The sequence below is a fragment of the Neolamprologus brichardi genome, chromosome 7 (genome assembly GCF_056152115.1).
Source record: "Neolamprologus brichardi isolate AB-2024 chromosome 7, ASM5615211v1, whole genome shotgun sequence".
Classification (NCBI taxonomy): domain Eukaryota; kingdom Metazoa; phylum Chordata; class Actinopteri; order Cichliformes; family Cichlidae; genus Neolamprologus; species Neolamprologus brichardi.
In genome coordinates, this window is record NC_142110.1 from 61,942,463 (window position 1) to 61,962,416 (window position 19,954).

The 19,954-nt window shown below is 39.5% G+C and overlaps 1 protein-coding gene across 2 annotated transcripts in view; it reads left to right on the forward strand.

The window, feature by feature from the left end:
* necab2 (N-terminal EF-hand calcium binding protein 2) overlaps positions 1–19,954 on the forward strand; it is a 136,412-nt gene that overhangs the window by 75,476 nt on the left and 40,982 nt on the right. For both annotated transcript variants that reach the window (XM_006797408.3, XM_006797407.3), the window contains exon 8: positions 12,795–12,874. In XM_006797408.3, the coding sequence (XP_006797471.1) occupies positions 12,795–12,874 (80 nt within the window). The remainder of the gene's footprint in view (positions 1–12,794; positions 12,875–19,954) is intronic.

Here is a 19,954-nt window from a genome sequence, read left to right on the forward strand (position 1 = left end):
GTGCAGGACAAAAAAGGGTTATTTTTGTTGAGTTGTATAAATTCTTCTTAAGAACTCACTCTTGGATATTTGGTCATTAACCCTGATGCAAGTGCAGATATTTTTGTACACACTATGGGGAAGAGATGACACAGATCATTGACAGTGACATATTCAGTGTGCTGCTGGATGCTGGATAATAAAGCAGCATCTGGTGGATGTTGCATATGATGTGTATGTATAATACAGTGATTCAGTCAAGGAAAACATTCATATTTTTATCTTCTTTATCCAAAAAATCGAAAACTTACAAAACAAGCTGTAAATTAAAAAGATTGCAGGAACTTTAACACTAAACAGAAGGTAAACACAGGCACTTACTACTCATTAATGTGACTCTGTACCTTTGTGTAAAAGAGAAAACTTACTAATGTCATTAGTAACAACTTATGATTAAAAACCGTCTTTGGTAAATCAGTGGAGCATCTTAGTTCATGAAGAGAGTCTGCACCAAAAGCAAAAATCTGCTGAATTTCATTTCAGGTCTGCTTCTTTTTTGCTTGCTCACAATGAACGTTTAAAGTCCATCAAAGTGCATATTATATATTTTTTCTTTTTTCTTTTTTTTTTTTGCTCATTTGATGGAAAAAAAACACATTTAGTGCCGAGTAATCTCTGAAGAGTTTTATCCAAAAGGTTTTTGTCTTTAAGGATTAGCTTTTGTATCATTCTTTGTACACGATACACTTCTTCAGTCCAGTTTACTGGCACTGTTTGGTGTTATTATTCTTAGTTATGCAAACTGCATTCAACACAACTTTTTTTTTTGCATCTATCTGCAAAAAAAAGTGTAATTATTGTTGCTTCAGCTTTTCTGCTTCTCTTGTTTTTCTTCTGAGGTAACCAAGTGCATAAAAAGTAGTTGGATAGTTTTACACGGATGACAGTAAAAATAAATTTTAAAAAAGTTTTTCAGTTCAAGTTCTTCGTAGAAGAAAAATCTATTTGAGACTTTCACAAAGGTGACAGCACGAACTGTCTGTTTTTCAGTTCTTCCACTTTGTGAATCCAAGCAGCTGTCATCTGTCGGAGTGTGTCCTGGGATATGTTGGGAACAGAAAAGGCCACTGAACAGCATGATGCAGTCACAGGCCTGGAAACATTTGTGCTGAAAATTTAACAGAAAAATGAAGTTTGTTGTGCTAGATCATACTGACTTGGTCCAAGCTGGTCACGTTCTGGGCATCATCTGCGGAGCTCTTGCTCTGAACTAAAACAAAGCACCCAGCAAACAGTCAGACACATGGTGGGTGACGAGCTCAACGTCAAACTAAATGATAGCTCATTTTCTTGGTGGTGTAAAAAGGCACATTAAACTTATTTTAGTGCTCATGTCCAACTATGAGCATCATCAGTTTGTATTTCAACAGCTATTCAATAGCAGCATGGCTGGTTGCAAGTGCTTGTTACACAGTCCTATATTTTCAGGAGCCTAAATGTCACTTGATGGGTTTCCATGGGACTGTGCGTTTCCACCTCCTGATGCTTGGTCAGACATCGCCTGAAGGGTCTGGCAGTAAAGGTCGTACCTGCATCTGTCTTCAGATGTTGTTTTGGATCTTTCTGCCCACTTTTATCTTCTTTAGGTGAAGTACATCCACAATGGAGTTGAAAGCAGGAGACTGAGTTGGTTGTTTCAGAATATTCCACTTCCTGAACTTGAAAAAGTCTCTGGTCATTTTCACAGTATGTTTTGGCTTAGTTTCCACCTATAGTCTGAGGCACTTTTCACTCAGCTTTGCACGCATGGCTGAATTTGAGCTATTTCCATCTTCTGTCACATCATCAATAATCACTGACACAGCGCCACTGCATGCCGTGCATAACAGTGCCCCCAGTGTTCACAGGTGAAGTTGTACGGATTGGATTGTGACCTTTCTCCAAACTCTGTCTCTGTGTAATTCTGTTGCAGGTTAGTTTTATCTGTCCAAACAGCACTGTTTGTCTTTTTTGAGATATTTTTATGGCATTCTCTCATCTTTTACTTTTCTCTTTTTAAGACCAGATGACACATTTTGTAGTGAAATGTGTTGAACCCTTCTGTATTTTTCTGAAAGCCTGTTCTTACTTTATCTCTGATGGATTTTTTGTTACTGGTCAGGCTAAAAACTGAGTGTTTCACCCAAATCTAAAGTGCTTTGACCAAATGTTGTCACGGAAGCAGGTGCTTCCAAATGCAAGTGACTATGGCTACGTCCACACGTACACGGGTATTTTTGAAAACGCTGCTTTTTCTGCCTTTCATCCACATGTAAACGCCATTTTGGGATACTTCAAGCTGAGATTTTTAAAAACTCCTGCCAGGGTGGAGATTTTCAAAAACTCAGTGTTTGCGTTTACGTGTGGATGAGGAAAACGGACATTTAGTCACGCAACGTCAAAGGTGTGAGTCTTTTTTGACGTCACGCTGTGCACCACGTTGTTTACGTGAGATACATTTCTACAATGGTGGATATACACAAAATACTGTTGTTATTAATCTTACTATCTGCAGTTTTTACACGCTTACATATACACAGTTACTGTCCCTCCATTTAGACAGGCAGAGGAATCAGAGTGAACTTCGGACGTGGCTTCTACATTCAGCACAGACGCTTTCACAACTCAAATCCCGACGCCAACGTCATTGTCGGTTTTGAAAAAAATAATTTTCTAAAATTAAATTTATGTATACTGTATTCATTTTGTCCATTGCTAAGTTGTGAGTCTACACCAGCCATATTTCACAGCGCTGTGACTTATAATTATGAATCACTCAGACTAATTTAACATTTTCAGTTTCTTTCTTTATTGAATAAACTCTGGCCAAGAGAGCTAATGAGACAAAATCCAAAACGTTGCCTTTAATTATTAACATTTGAAATGATGAAGGCACTTGAAAAGCAATACAAAATTGACTTGCCTTCAAGAAAAACACAAAAACTTTTCAGATGTACTTAAGGTTTACTGTTTCCCTTACAGGCTTCTAGACTTCTGATTGGCCAACATTTCTACACGGTTAGGATTTGGCATGTTCTTGACAGCGTTTGACTTCGTTTTACATGTGGATGAAGATATTTTTTCAAAACTGTTCTTGTGGATGGGATTTCTTTTTAAACAAAAAGGGAAAATCTTTGTTTTCAAAAATACCCATGTACAAAAGTCACCACCTGTTCCAAGTTCCAAAACTATTTTTGTTTCCATGGGAGTATGCATATCAAAGAGTTTCAATTATATTGTAACTTGTACATCAGTATACCCTGTCCCCCTTTAATATTTACTTGTTGGATGGATCCTGACTTCTAAACCAAGGCAAAGGTATAAAGCCAACCTTTCATACTCGTTTTCAATCTTTCATCTACCTCATTACGTCATCGCTTTTCCTATTTTCTCACTTTTCTCCCCCACATCCACCTTTTCTTCTGTGCTGTGGGCTGCAAAGCAGCACTGACAGCTTAGGTCCTTGATGTCAGCAGTGCTTTGTCTTCTGTCAGGACAAGGCGATTGATTAATGACTCCCAACTATTTTCTCCTCCACCTGTATATGGGTGCCAGAGTGGCCATAATTCCTTCTTCTCCTTCTTCTTCTTCCCTGACATTCAGTGTGTTAAAATCGGCAGCTTGTAAATATAAACAGCCGGTGCCATTTGTTAACAGACCTGAAAGTCGTATTGTCGTTACTTCACTGTATTAGTGATCTCCCTCTCTCCTGTATCCATACGAAGGGTGTTTATTATCAAGAGTTGGGGGGGAAAAAACCTTTTAACAGTAAATAAAATTAGAGAAATTATGTTCTCAGTGGTTTTCCCATAGTCATAGTAAAGTTGTTTTGTGGCTCTTTTTATTGCCATAATAGCACTTCTATAATGACACAATCCTACAGAACTGGTCTGAGAGTCATTGCTAAATGACAGGCAGGCAGGGGAAGCAGAAAGGAAATAAAAAGCAGTGAGTGGGAGATGAGTGGAACAAAAAACAAAGACTGAGAAAAGGAGTGAGACGGAGAGGAGAATAAGGAGCTAAATATATCCTCCAACTTAAAGTTAAGCAGCTCATGCTATGTTCTAGCTGCTGCAGTGCTTCAGTGCATTTTCTGCTCTAAGTGAACCGCCACTTTAGTGAAGAGAGTTAATTCAAATGAACTGCAGTTTATTGTTCAGTGCTTTTTCAGGCACACTCAGAATCAAGTGTGTCTTTGTGTGTCTGCATCGCATACGGCTATTCACGGTAAGAACGTGTGTCTTCGCTTGAGGAAAACATAGATTCTGCCCTTGCACAGAGATTTTGATGCAAGTCTTAAGTGACCCTTCATCATGCCCCCCAGCTCTTACAGGGAGTTTAGATTCCAGCGAGATTTTGCATTTGACCTTTCCCTATCAGGAAAATCAGTTTTTAAGTTTGGATGATGTTTCTGCAGTGTGAACTTTCCCACAACTAAAAAAGGGACCAGTTTATAAATAATTTAAGACTCTGTAAAGACAAAATTACTGTAAATTGTCAATAATACTGCAATATTTTTGCTCAACCACACAGAGAGATTAGTGAATGGTGGACGGTGGTTGCAGTATTTCCATGTAACCAAAGTAGTATCGTCGTGTTAATGTAGTTTCTGGTATTACTTTGTAAGCTACTGTATCTTTTTCTCTTTGTCTATATAAAAAACGATGGCACAATTTTTCATAACTACGTGTGTTTTTGCTTATCTAAATGGACTTGGCTGTTTTATTTTATGCTGGGGTTTTTCTCTATCAGATATGCAGCTGCACTCCCTTTATTTGTGTACATCCAGCTGCTCTAAGCATTATGTAACTGTGATTTGTGGATGTTTTGCATTCTGCTATGATAGATGTCTTTAGAAATATGAAACACACTAGCTGGTAATTTATGCCTGTAAAATATAGGGTGAACATGAATTTTCAGACTGATTGCATCTGATGCCATAATTTCCTTCGTTTTTTACTGTCACAGTAATTGTAGTAGAAGTATTACGCACTGTTGACTATTATGGTACGATAAGCATTAAATATCGAATGTTCCGAACCACTGGGAAGATGGAACTTATTCTTGAAAATATGTCCAGCACTGATAACGATGGAAATGGCCTTTGAGTGGATGGAAGATGGTGAGTGAGCCAGTGTGAGGAGGGCAGAAGAAGAGCCCTCAGTTCTTTTTTTATGTAGATATACTAAATGTTAGCACACTGGACACATTTCGACAAAGATTGCCTTTATTTTTTCTCATTTCCTGTGATTTTAAGTTTTCTCGTTTTCTATGTCATTTTAATAAAATACTATTTAATATGACAAAGCTGACCCACATATGGAAACCGATTACTTTGACCCCACTGTGTTTACAGCCTGTCTTTGTGTTGCTCTTTCATATTTTTTGTTGCTTTTAAGTAAACTTGAATCTCTCATTTGTTTTAGGCAAAGCAGTGCATTCAGAATTCATCTGTGACTATGGAATTACACAAACTTACACAGTCAACATGTAACAACATGAGTTGTTGAGTTTACCTCAATAGCAAGCAAGTTCAGTAAGATCACCAGAGTTCCTTATAGAGCACAATAGGAACTTGTGAAAGATGAAAGATGAGTATAGGGTGCTTTCTATGGCTTCTTGTAAAGAAAAGAAGTCACAAGAAATAGATATAGACTTTATTAATCCCACACTGGGGAAATGCAGGTGCTACAGTAGCACCAGGGTCAGGAAGAAAAAGGGAATTAGAGTGCTCATGGTTTCCACAGTCTCATGTAGGGGAGGGCGGGTGTTGCCCATCATGGACATTAGCTTGGCTAACATCCTCTTCTCACCCACCCCCTCTATGAGGCCTAGAGCACTGGCTAGGACAGAACTGGCCCTCTTAACCAGTTTATTAAGCTGTTACCTGTCCCTCTTCATGTTGCCACCTCCCCGGTAGGCAAATGCATAAAAGATTGCAGAAGCCATCACCATGTAATAAAAGGCCCTCACTAATGTCCTGCACACCACTAAAGAGCCTCCATCAGCCAGCCCAGGAGATGGTGCTGACTTGGGCTCTTTTCTGTACAGAGCTTGAGTTTTATCTGACCAGCTGAACACTCAGGAGTTTGTACATGTCCATGACCACGATGTCTAAAAGAAAGTGTACTTTATTGATCCCCGTGGGGAAATTCCTCTCTGCATTTAACCCATTCACTCAGTGAAGTAGGAGCAGTGTGTAGGGACGGTACCTTGCTCAGGGGTACCTCAGGGTAGCTGCTCAGGGGAATCGAACCCCCGACCTTCCGATCGTGGGGCCACCACTCTACCTACTGAGCTATCCCTGCCCCTAAACCATGGATGTTCACAGGTGGATTTCTTCAGAATGATGCTTCTGGAGACGATATGAGCAATGAAACACTGGTTACGTAGTGCACACAAACACACACACACACACACATATATATATATATATATATATATATATAATAAACGTTTTATATAATACAAAGTATTAAAAAACATTTTAAGTTCATCTACTCAGACATAATGGCAATTTTCTGTGATTCATGTGCACTCTCTCTTCACACTCGCTGTGGCACAGAATAGAAAGTTAAATTGGGCGAATGTGGACTAACTCAAATCCGGTTTAATTGAGTAGAAAGTCAATAGAGACCCCCCACCTCACCCCACCCTGTTCCAAAATTTGAAGGTTGTAATTCCTCACACACTTCTATAATTGAGCTGGCCACTTATTTTCTAAGTCCATCAAAATGACCACTGGGCTTTTATCTCCAACTGTCTCCATGGCTACAGACTATGGTTTAGTTGGTGTGTGTGTGTGTGTGTGTTTAGGGTGGAGGGAGGTAGCTCCTAATTGACTGGCTGTTAAATCTTTTAATGAAGAGTGGACAGCTCGCTCTCCAATTAGCAGTGAGGGGGCCATCAGGGGATGAAAGAGGCCAGCAGTGAGGGGGCGGAGTAGGAGGAATCAGGGAAGGAAGAAGATAGTGGTTAAGAGTAGGAATGAACTGAGGGAGGTGGTGTATTTGGCAAAAGTGGGTTAAATGAGAAGGAAACAATTTTTTCCCCCAGCATTCGTTCTCTGATTTCAGATCATATGAATACATATAAATAAGCAGTTATTATCAATGGAGATACTGAGAAAAAAAAAGGAATAGTCCAGTTGCCCTCTGCACATTTAAGTATAAAAGATCTTATGTTAACCATTTTAACCTTACAACACTGCAAACATAAGCAATGGCTCTGGGATACTCTACATAATTGCCATACACACATTAGCACATCACAGTGAAGAGGAAAAGCTCAACACTGTGACTATCGTGCACGCTCCACTGGGTCAGAAGTGATAGGACATGCTGGGTTGTTTTATAGCACAGAGGAAGAAATATAGCACCCAGCAGAAATTACATGCTGGAACTCAAACAGAGATAGGGACATAAAAATGCACGCATGTAAAAGACACAATGCAAATAATGCAGAAAACAACAAATATACAGTAAGGTGCATAAGTATTTGGACACGTATACAACTTTTGTGCAGACCTTCAGCTTTTCTTCAAGAGGTTTAACAAAATTATGGCATTAAGAGTTAAAGAATGACAGGCAGAATTGTTTTTCAAATTCTTATGAAACTTAATAAAGTAATAGTAAAATCTTCTGATCTGACACCCAGATTAACAGGTCTTTACTGTTTCATATAAAGATGGATGCATTGAAGTATGGCATCACCCAGTGGGTTGCTTTGGAACCCTTTAATAAAATTTAATATACTGTATTCATATTTGATTTGGTAAATGACTTAAGTTTTGTACATTGAATTAAAACTAATGCACAAAGGGTTAGGTATGGTGTCATTAAAAATACTGCAGTCACTGATAATGAGCAAGTATGGATATGCAAATGATGGATATGCTCTTCTACCCCAGTGTCGGGCTTTCTTGCTGAGAAGTAAATATTTTGCACACAAAGAGAAATATTATCTTAAAGCCAAAGCTAATTTGGTGGAACCTTGTGTGGCTGTGCATTTTAAAGTCGCACTGGAATAAGAGCCAATTAAACAGAGCACCTCAAAGGAGCCAGCTTCCCATTTCTTTACTGTCTTTGAACAAGCCAAGTTCCTTCCGATAAACAGATATAATTGCCTATTTATCAGCCTTTTTGAAACTCCCAGATTATATTAAATATTCATTCACAGTGATAGTGAAAAGTGAGAGATGTGAAAGGAAGAGCACACGGTGTAGCATAAGGTGGTATGATTCTGTGTACTGTACAGTACTTGCTCTGTGAAGCTGGGCTTTTTTCTTTTTTGTACTTACTACTGTTTGACATACGCACAGTGTCATGAAAAAGTTTTTGCCCCCTTCCTGATTCCTTACTTTTTTACATATTTGGCAGATTCAAATGTTTAAGATCATTAAACAAATTTTAACATTGGCCAAAGATAACCCGAGTAAATATGAAATGCTGCTTTTAAATGAGGGGGAAAAGCAATTCAAACCTGCTTGGACCTGTGTGAAAAAAGTAGTTGTTTAATTATACATTAACTTTGATTAATCAAGTTTTCTGGAAAGCTGAGTCCAATTATTATTATTAGCCACACCCCGGTGTGATTGCTGCCAGACTGATTGAGACAAAAATCACTTAAAGCCAAATGAGCTCAAAAAACAACACTGTCATGGTTTGCTGTGTTGCAGGCAGGATGTAGGACCCAAACGCAGGACTCGTACACGGGAAGTAAACTCAAAACGGCAGCTTTATTGCTGGAAAAAAAACTCTTACACTAATACAGAAAACAAAACCAAAAACAAGAAACTAGAAACATGAAACTCAAACCGATAAAAATAAGAAACTAAGAAAATAGGGAACTAAACTGGGGACAGAGAACTAGGAAATACCGGGATCATGAAGGAAACACAGACAGAGAGGGTGTATGACACAACAACAGACTGAAGAAAACACAGGCCTCAATATACAAAGGAGTAACAAGAGCAGGGCTCGCAAAATCGCTAGCCCGACGTCCCGGGGCTAGCGATTTTTCCAGTCGGGCTACCAAAATCTAACTCAGCCCTGCCCGTCGGGCTATCATAGGAAGGACAATATATGTCTATGCTTTTGCATTCTTTCGCCAATGTAGCTGAGTAATTATGTCATTGGCATCGGTGAGCCACTGTCAATATGTGACATATTGAAATCGCGTTTGAATTTGCGCTTGCTTTTTGCTTTCAGTTTCATTTTGCGATCGCGCGAACGGTGTGTAGAGAGCAGCAGCACTGTGACATCGTCTTATCACTCATTAGCTTACTATTCAAACGCGACAAGTGAAATCTCTCGCAGCAAGCTTAAACATGTGAGAGGTTGAGTGCGCAAAGAATCGCTGACCGTTATGTAAGTACGTGTGTAAAAGCAGCAGGATTTACGCTGGTATTTTAGTTCTGCTGAGCCAAATAAGACAGGTCAGGGTGAAGAAGGGGCAGCCAAAGAAAAGCCGATCACAAAACGGAAAAGTTATGACAAATCAGACTATGAGGCAAAAAGAAAGTGCAGCTTTTTTGGTTTCATGGACAAAATAATTTCTGTGGCTGGAATACGACGAGCTAAATATCATGATGTTCTGCCAGGTGTGTTGTGAGTTTCATTTGATTTCTGAGTCGACAAGCGCCTTTGTTACTGGGACCAGTCATTTTAAGAAAGGCCCCCATTAGAACCCATGAGAAATGTAAGAAATGCATTATTGCCCAGTCTGCAGTATCTTTCCCAGAACAAACAGCAATTGCAAAAAACATACTAAAAATAAACCAAGCACAACAAGAACTCCTGAAAAATCTGTTTAGAACAGCGTGCTATGTTGCAAAGAGTGAACTACCATTGGTAAAATTTAGCAGTCTTTGCAAACTTCAAAAAGCAAATGGCCTAGATCTTGGTTCCACTTACTTCTTACCCGTGACTTCAGTTGAAATTTCAAATTCAGGATCTGACACAGACTGATTCATGTTCTACACAGTTCTTACAAGTTCATAGAAATAGAAATAGAAATTTGTAATTTTTATACAGTTGTTGTGATTTGTATTTTAACAAATTTTTTTGATTAATTTTGGAGGTGAGAGATTAATTTTGTTTCTCTTGTAACAATATTTCGTCACAATATTATACTTTAATGTATAATATTGCAACGGAAACAAAACATAAAAAAAAACCTTTATTTTTTATTCGGGCTACTTAAATTTATTTTGGGCTACCAAAAATGGAAGAATGCCTGCCCGAAGGGCTACCAGAGATTTTAAAATTTTGCGAGCCCTGAAGAGAATGGGAAACAGGAGAGAAACACAGCTGGGACTAATCAAACATAACGAGACAAAGAGGAAACAAAACTGAATACACTGAACACAGGAAAAGGAACTATCAAAATAAAACAGGAAACATGAGACCGTCACAAAGACACAGACTTGAGACTGTCTCCATGAACCATGGAGACAAGAGTAACTAAATGTAGAACACAGGGAAGGCACCGTGACAGAAATCTAAAGATTAGAAACAAAGCGTATAAGACGTGGAGACGACGAGGGGGAACACGATAACACTAAATCAAAGAATATTAATCCAGGACCTGAAACATAAATACTGGGTTGCAGACCCAGTACCGTGACAAACACTTGATCTGACAATCTAAAGAAACAGATGAGAAGTCATTGATAGCTATCAATCTGGAAATAGTTACAATAGCAATTTCTAAGGCTTTTTCATTTTCTAGTAACTGAGAAAACTTGGAATAATGGTGAACCTTCAACGAGTGGCCGGCCGACCAAAATTACTTCAACAGTGCATCAACAGCTCATCCAGAAGGACACAGAAGAACCCAGAACAATATCTAGAGAACTGCAGACCCCTCTTGGTTCCATTGTAGTCGAAGCTGGGCAAAAATGACTTCCATGGGAGAATTCCAAGGAGAAACTCACCATTGACCGAAAGAACACAAACGCTCGTTGCCCAAAAAAAATCTCGATGATCTTCTAGTAAAATAGTTTTTGCTCAAGCAGCACACTTGAGTTATGCAGAAGCTCAGTGATGAGAAACAAACCAGCAAGTAGGGATGGGTATCGTTTAGGTTTTATCCGATACCGGTGCCAAACCGGTACTTTTGAAACGGTGCCGGTGCTTAAACGGTGCTCAAACCGGTGCTTAAAGAATGGAGAACACAAAATTGGTCCAAAAACCTCTCATGTTCAGCTGTTTTTTTGTAAAAAGATAACAATGTTAGCCTTTTCTGCAGCTATAGGGCATATATGGTATCACTCTTGGCCGAAAGCAGTGCTTAATCAATGGAAAAAACACAAACTTGTTTAACTGTTTTCCACTTTTTCTTTGGTCATTTTAGCCTTTTTGGCCAGGGTGAAGGGAGTATCTGTCATCAAACAAGAAGACAGCCGCATGTAACTACAACGGTGTTTGCTAGTTCACCTTACATGCATTAATGTAATAACGTGGTTAGCCTACTCAACGTAAATTACACACGAACAACATTAAGCTACTCACGCAGAGAAGAACTGCTGCTGCTGCCATCGTCATCCGTCATCATTTCTGCTACACTGGCAGGGCTAGGGGCCAGGACTCTCCTCTTCGGGTTTTTGGGGGATGTTGCAAACTCCGGGTCCGATAACAGGCACCACACCCGCAGTAGATGCGCTCGGTGTGAGACTTGCAGCAAGCTATCAAATACGGCGCATTTCTCGGCTTTTAAAAAAAACGCTATGCGTCGCCAGGTGTTTCATCGGATTTGAGGTGTTACCTCCTTTGACAGTATCACAGTATCACCTTAAAGCACTTGTTGCAGGCTGCTGCGTTTGCATATTTTGCTGTGAAGTACAGCCAGACTTTTGACCGCTTCGCCTTGGGCATTTTTAATCTGTAGCTCTGCTCTAAAAGAACGTACGTACCTGGACCCGCCTACTATCCTCGGAAACGTAAAATGATTGGCTAGAATCTAAAGTGTATCACAGCTCAGGAAAAAAATAAAGCACCGAAATGCGCGGTGCTTTTTGGTCTGGTTACTACCGTTTATGTCAGAACTGGTGCCATCATGGCACCGGATACCGGTACCCATCCCTACCAGCAAGTCACCTCTGGACAGTTAAAAAAATAATAATAATTTAAGATTTTGAAGTGGCCTAATCAACATCCAGACTCGGATCACATTAGGATGCTATGGTATGACCTTAAAAAGGGCTGTTCGTGCTCAGAAACCCTCAAATGTTGCTGAATTAAAACAATTACCCCAGAGCAATGTGAAAGATTCATTACCAGTTATCTTGATTGCAGTTCCTGTTGCCAATAGTTGCACAACCAGTTATTAGCTTAGGGGGCAATTGCTTTTTTCACACAGAGCTACATAGGTTTGGATAGCTGTTTTATGTCCAATATTAAAATTTCTTTAATGATCTGAAATAATTGTGGAAAATATCAGCAAAGGGCCCGAGACTTTTTCTGTACAAGAAGATCAGAAATCACAGTACGATATATCTCTGACACCTCCTCTGCTCTAAAACACTATTACATTACTGAGCATACTGTAAATGAGTTCACACCATATGTAACTGATATGGTGTGATACTGTAGCTATAAAAGAAATAGGCCGACAGTGCACTGATTTCATTACGCATAAGATGCATTTGAATGAATGTTACTAGATGCACCAATATCTGATCGCAAACCGCAAAGAAAATGATGCAAATATTTTTGATATATTATTACTTAATTCAGTGTCTTTAGATTCTGAATCTGTACGTCTGCGTGCTGCAGGTGCAGTGGAGGTGAGGAAAGAAGGTCTGGAGGCGCAGATCAACCGTCTAGCTGAACTCATCGGACGACTGGAGAATAAGGTGGGGAACACAGACACACCCACATTTTTAATATGTTTTAATAACTAAAAAAGAAATCCCCAAGGATGTGAGTGCAAGCAGCTGAAGTGACTTTTTTCTAATGGGTGGCTTGGCTCAGCCTCAGAGCTAAGGTGAGGAGTTTGGACATTCAGAGGGGACTCAGAGTAGAGCTACTGCTTTAATCGGATAGAGTAGGCATCTGATCAGGATTCCTCCTGGGAATCTCCTTTATGAGGTTTTCTGGGCATGCCCAACTGGGGGGAGACCCTAGGGTAGACCCAGAATCCACTAGAGAAATAGTATATCTTATCTGGACAGGGAATGCCTCAGGTTACCCCCAGAGTAAGTGGAAAATGTTGCTGGGGAGAAGTATGTCAGGAATACCCTGTTTAGCCTGCTGCCAATCCAACCCAACTTCGGCTGAGATGAAGAAAATGGATGAATGATTATTACATCTGACATGTTAATTTCTGCATTTTATGGTATTTCATAGATCTGGAGCTATAAAATAAAAGCAGTGTGTGCAGTAATGTGAGCACATATCTGTGAACCTGGCACACTTCACACACATCCACTAAAACAGACCTCAGCTGCCTGCACTGCTCAGTAAAAAAATGCATCGCTGTCTGCATCTTCCATTGGGATTCTCCTCCTCCCTTTGGTGCTCTATTGTTATTTCAATTCATTTCTTTCAGTTTACAAAGTTTAAACGACATCACCTCCTTAAAAAGCACCCAACCTTTTGTTTTAGCTTCCAGTGGCTTATCTTGGATTTTTGAAGCTTTAGTGTAAATTAGCCAATGATTACATATTTCTGACATGAAACCTGTATGATTGAAATAATTGTAAACATTCTATAAGAGTTCAGTTTATCATCTCATGGTAAATGGCCTGCATTTGTATAGTGCTTTTCTAGTCCTTAAGGACCCCAAAGCGCTTTACACTACATTCAGTCATTCACCCATTTACACACTGGCGATGGCAAGCTACATTATAGCCACAGCTGCCCTGGGGCGAACTGACAGAGGCGAGGCTGCCGGACACAAGCGCCACCGGGCCCTCTGACCAGTATCTTGCCCAAGGATATTTGGCATGCAGCCAGGAGGCAGCCTGGGATCGAACCACCGACCTTCTGATTAGTGGTCAGTGGCTGACCTGCTCTGCCACCTGAGCTACAGCCACCCTCATATCCTCTCCTAGGGGTTTAGAGCCACTTTAAGTCTATATATGGATCTTTATGGTCTTTCTTGGGGTTTTGCTGACAATGCAAATCCAGCATCAGCTTCCCTAAAGCCTAATATTCAAAGCTTTACTTTAGGAAACTAAGTTTTACCTCTTTCTCTCAGACTTTATCACTTTATAACTCTGGGAGCAACTTTGGCCACATGCTTTCCTCTGTTATTAGTACCGTTTTCTGATTGTGAATGTTTAGAAAGTTCTGATCTTATGTCAAATTTCAGTGAAATAAAGAATCAAACTGTACATACAGGAAATACTTTGTTTTAAGGCCTTCTTTACAGACTGAATAACACAACCTCTGATAAGAACTGAGCTCAACCTTAAAACAGATGAACAGACTGAGAATTGAGCTGCACTGCTGTCAGTTCTTTTAAAGCACCAGTCATCCTTTCGACACTAGAGCTCTTCTGTCAGACACAAACGACTGAAAGTCAGTGATCTCTGTCCTCATTATAACTTTTTCTCTGACCAAGCTTGTCAGCATATGGAGGATTTGTTAGTTTGATATGTTACATTTGCCAAATTGCGTACACCAGAGCAGCACGCTGAAGGTCGGCGGAGGACAAAAGAGAGGAAAGAGAGGGGGGGGAAATGATAGTTAGTGGGGGCTAATAAGCAAGTGGGAGTGGGGAGGTGAGTAGCTGATTTACATCGAACAAGTGAAAGAAATTGAAGAAAGTATCACAGTGCATATTTTTTCTTCACTTCTTCTAAAGTGTGGCAACTCTCTAGTCAAAGATGCCTCTTCATCATCTTCCTTCCTCCCTTCTGTCATTCTTGCATCTTTCATTTGCCTCCCCCCCCCCCCCCCCCCCCACTTCGCTGTCTTTGTCCCTCCGTTCCTCTGCATTGCCTGCATCTTATTCAGTACTGAACATGTTGCAGCTAATGGAGCCCCAGCAGACTCAGCTGTCTGTAGGAGAGCGAGCGACTACAGCAGAAAGAGCTAAGAATACCTAAAGACTACGCACCGCCGTGGGGGAGGAGGAGTAGCAAGATGAGGAAGGATAGAGGGGAATCACGTTAGGAAAAAAGGATTGGAAGAAGGAAGCAAAATGCTCGTGTGAGCAGAGTTACATCATCACTCATAATACCTCTTTAGAAACAACCTGAAGCCTTTAACCTCTTACTGTAATTTAATATACGTCCAACCATTTACTCAGTTTTGGCAGCAATGGCTGAAATGTTTCTTACCAAAGAACTGTTCAATAATCACCCGCAACCATAAATCCTCCAGAGACTCAATTAGTCTACTTTCCAGAAGTCTGTGGCACAAAGAAAATCTTTCCAATGTCGACTACTACAAACAGACAAGTTTCTTTTTTACCCCTTTAGATGGCGATAAAGTCAGGAATAATTCATGCATTTTACTTTTACTTGAGGGAACGTTGAATTGAAGCTTAACATTTCTGAAAAGAGAGGTAGAAAGGAGAGTGACAGAGCATTCATTTATCAGCTCTTTCTCTATGAAAACAAGTTATAAGGGGGAACAAGGCATGTGTAAACTGAAAAGTAGGTTTAAATGTAAGTGCTTGTTGTCTTCATGTTATATAGGATTACATATTGTTGTCTTGTTGTGTGTGCAGCTATCAAAAATGGTGCTTCATGTGGCAGCACACCACTATTTCTATGTCACAGCAGATAAAGTGGGTGGTTACAGAGTCACTGGCCAGGTCTTTAATGATATGGTCAACGTTTTTAAAAAGATAGACTAATTTACTTTCTTATTGAGAATTAAATCTAAAGACCATTCTACTCAGAAATGCACAGGAATTATAAAGCTGCAGTCTACTGACATGTAGCTCAGGCTCAAGAAGGGGTAAAAGCTTCTGCCTTGATCCTTCTCTGAGGCTCTCTGATAGGAAAACTGTCTGTGATAAGAAAACCTGAAGTGTTCTGCTTCAGGTCAAGAAGTATAAACCTCTGTAAAGCCACACATCTGACTTTTATGTTTGTCTCTGCACAATCTGTACATGGTGTGCTGGGCAGTATAATGGAATTTTATAAGATTCAGGCCGTTTAATGGTATGTTGCATTATTTTTATGCATCATATTCATAGTGGTCAGTTTTACTATCAAATATAAAACACTTTAGTGTCACCATGCAAAAGAAATAAAACATAAATTAGATAAAACCACACACGAAAAATAATAAATAATCAACTGAAGGCTCTGTGAACAAAACTTAAACACTGGGACAAGGCCTCAGAGTCTCTCCTTAACAGGTGGACATGATGCCACATTAATGCTAGAAGATAACATCCAAAGACTTCCAGACAGCAGATGTGGCACCGCTCTTTTTGTTCAGTGTTTTTGGTACATCTCTGCTCTTCTCTCTCTTTTCTTTAGCCTTTCTTCACTGGTGTTGGATGTCGCATGATTAGGATGACAAATGAGATCTGAAATGATCACAAATTGGGGTAACTCGAAGTAACTAGAAGTTTCCAAGCAATACTAGTACTGCGTAAATTTCATTTACTTAGAAATCTAAAATAATTTGTGTATCTGTTTTCAATTCAGTGTGATGCCTTTTATTTTGGAGGTCTTGCTGAAATCAATTTTCCACCTTGATAAAACTTTGATTTCAGAATAGAAAAGAAGACAAATTACTCGTATGATTACACTTGGACCAACAACAGGGAACAGCAGAAATCCGCTGCACGTGAAAAAGAAAATAGGTCACCAAACTTTTCTGTTGGAAAATGAGTTTTCAGAATAATGAGAGCTATAGAAAAGCACATGAATAGGCATTTTCTGCTGGGTTAAATTTACAGAGGGCTGTACAGAATACTGCAGAAATCATACTGGATCAAAACAAAAGCTTTGTGGAGGTGTCTTAAATGTGTCTTTGCCTCTCTGTTTCGTTGAGTATTACCTGCACAAGTTTTAGTATTAAGACTGTGCAGGTGTCTGGAAGGAGGAGATGATATTATCACACTGCGTCGGAGTGAATCATGAATTGTTTACTCAATGAATAATAAGCTAGCTACACACTGAGTGATGCTGTACATGGTGAGATGAAAATAGTGTCTTACTTTGGCCACTTTGCTTGGATATCACAGGAAATCCTGTTACCTGCAAACCCTCCTTAAAGTGGCAAAATCATGGAGCCTCTGTTGCTCAGTCTTAGTTTCACATTCTCCTACTGTCATCCTTTTTCCTTTCTTACAAAATATCCTCATTTATTACTCTCCGTGCACCACAGACCAAGAAATTTTGCTTCCCTTGAAAACATCCCTCTTAGGATAATGAGCTTTCATTGTAGAGGCTCATATGCAATCTCTCCTTTTATCAGCAAAAGTATGTGATGTTGTGTTTGATAACTTGATTATAGCCACGTAACTGGCAATGCTTATGCTCACTTTTTAACTATTTTTTAAAATTACTGTCAAGTTGAATGTGAAAAAATAGTGAACTATTACAGTTCTGTCTTATAATCTGCAAAATCTTCAAAATTTTTAACATCTTCAAAATTTTCCACATTTAGGACACATCGCATTCAGTTTGCATGTTGAGATGCAGACATATACACTATGTGGATAAAAGTACTGGACCAATTACAGCTTACACCTGCAGGAGCTGCACAGACAAGGACACCAATGCCATGAAGCTCCTATGCACTCTGTGATCCCACTCTGGAATTTTACTTGAGTTGTTGGCGTTCCGAAATGCATTAGTACAACTTGCAGTTGATGGTGGAATATATGGGAAGGATGAAATTTCTTCATCCTAATACAATACCACACTCAAATTCAGCGACCTTTTTACGACAACTCAATTTTTCATAAATGTTTGTAAAGTCAAACTGCATAGCTAGGTGCTTGAGTTTTTTACACCTGTAACAACGGGACTGAAATCACCTGAACTGAAAGATTAAGAGGTGTGGTTGTCCACATATATACCATATATATGTGGACATATATATACCACAGATAACCAAATTTTCTTTGACTGTGTGCAATATGGGCAAAGAAAAGAATGGAAATCATACCCTGACTTAACACAAACGTGACACAAACGTTGCTCATTAACTGCAAGACATGTAAAAGGTAACCAGTGCTGCAAACGTTTTGCTAATTAAATAGACAGTGATGTGTTTACAATATTTCCACTAAAACAACTTTGTTTCAATTACAATCAAATATATACTCTGAATCTTGATTTCCCCTGCGTACTAAAACATAAAGGTAATTATATCTTATCTTAAGTATATTTTGGGGAAATGCATTTAGCTTAAAATTTGTACTTTTGTGTTTTTCCTATCCAACTTGAAGATCAGTAGTTTTGTAGCAACAAAGGATCACATGCATGAGTGAAGGCTTATAGGTGTTCATCTGGGACAAGATCTAGACAACAACTTTATTATCATTGCACATGTCACAAGTACAAGGCAACGAAATGCAGTTTGCATCCATCCAGAAAGTGCTTTAGCATTAATATAGATATATTACAAAATATGAATCTATTATGGAACTACCACAGATGCATTACTGCAAGACTTTGCCAATAAAAAAGCATGTCAGAATTTACCCTCTCCTGTTTCCCTGATAGAAGCAACGGCATGCAAATGACCAATAGAAGCCCAAGCAGACAACTGAGCTGATGGGATCAGTTGCAGAAACTTTTCTTCACTCATCAAAGATGACTTCTTCAGTCTCAGCTAACTGCAGGTTTCATATCTTTCGCCATATTACAATGCTGATTGCTGCCATTCCCCAACTCTCTATGAATGATTCTCATGGCCACTGGTCAATGGTCATAACAGTTTGCATACTAATGATCACGAAACAGAGCTGGTCAGTTGGTCAGTGGTGCTAATTTTGCTCTCTATGCAAATTTTAAGGAAACCTCCAGTCACCTGAACCTGAATAAGTCACAGGGATGAGTGACGAAACTTCCTGGGATTTCCCTACCTGACTGATTGAGCATGCATCTTTCCTATCTTTCTTAAGATTTTCCAAACATAACAAAGTTAATATTATTTAAACCTTTTTTAGACCATGTTTTGGCAGTTTTTTACTGGAAACATCTTCCAAGTGATGCAGGGTGTAAAAGAAAGCAGCTGATTTGATTTGTAAATGCCTAAACTAATCTTATCTGACAAAATGTAGCGCAGTTCAAGCAGAACATTAGTGAGGATAAACAGAGGGCTGAATATTTGACTTTAATTTGCTAAGCAGGCAGACACACAACTCAAGTGAATGCTAACATGTTAGCTATATCGTTTTTGTGAGGCAGTAACACATTAGCATTGTGAGAAGAGCTTGTTAGTGAGCTCGCGTTGCTGAAAACAAATGTTAATGCAGGTTTAATGGAATGCATGGCATTAGTACTGCTGCTTTGTAAACAGCAATGGGTAAACAAAGCTGTTTCACAAAAATGTCTTTCAGTGTAGCATGAGCAGTAAGGAAAATAGCAGGCAGTGAGTCTTTTATGTACTGAACAGCCAACAACACACGGCACCTTTCATTTCAGTCCAGCTGTGACCATACTGTGTCACATTAGGTTTAAATCATTCATCCTAGGATTTGGTATGTGTGAGTGTCTGCGTGTCACCTGCCCACTGTGCCGGACGCCGTGATCCTGCTGAGTTTGGTAAAAGTCTCAGTTGCCCTCGGAGCTCCACAGACACTATTCAAACAGTGCTAGTCATCAGTCACCTTGGTGACAGACACCTGCAGCGTTTACTGTGATTTATTAGAGCGGGTTTATATAACGCTTGCTCACTGGCAGTGAAAGTGGAGGGGAAAACTGAAAATCAATGTTGTGCCATCCTTGCACACAGTCACTATACTGTCGTGCCACCTGGCTTTGCTACTGTCTTGCCTGAAGGATATATTT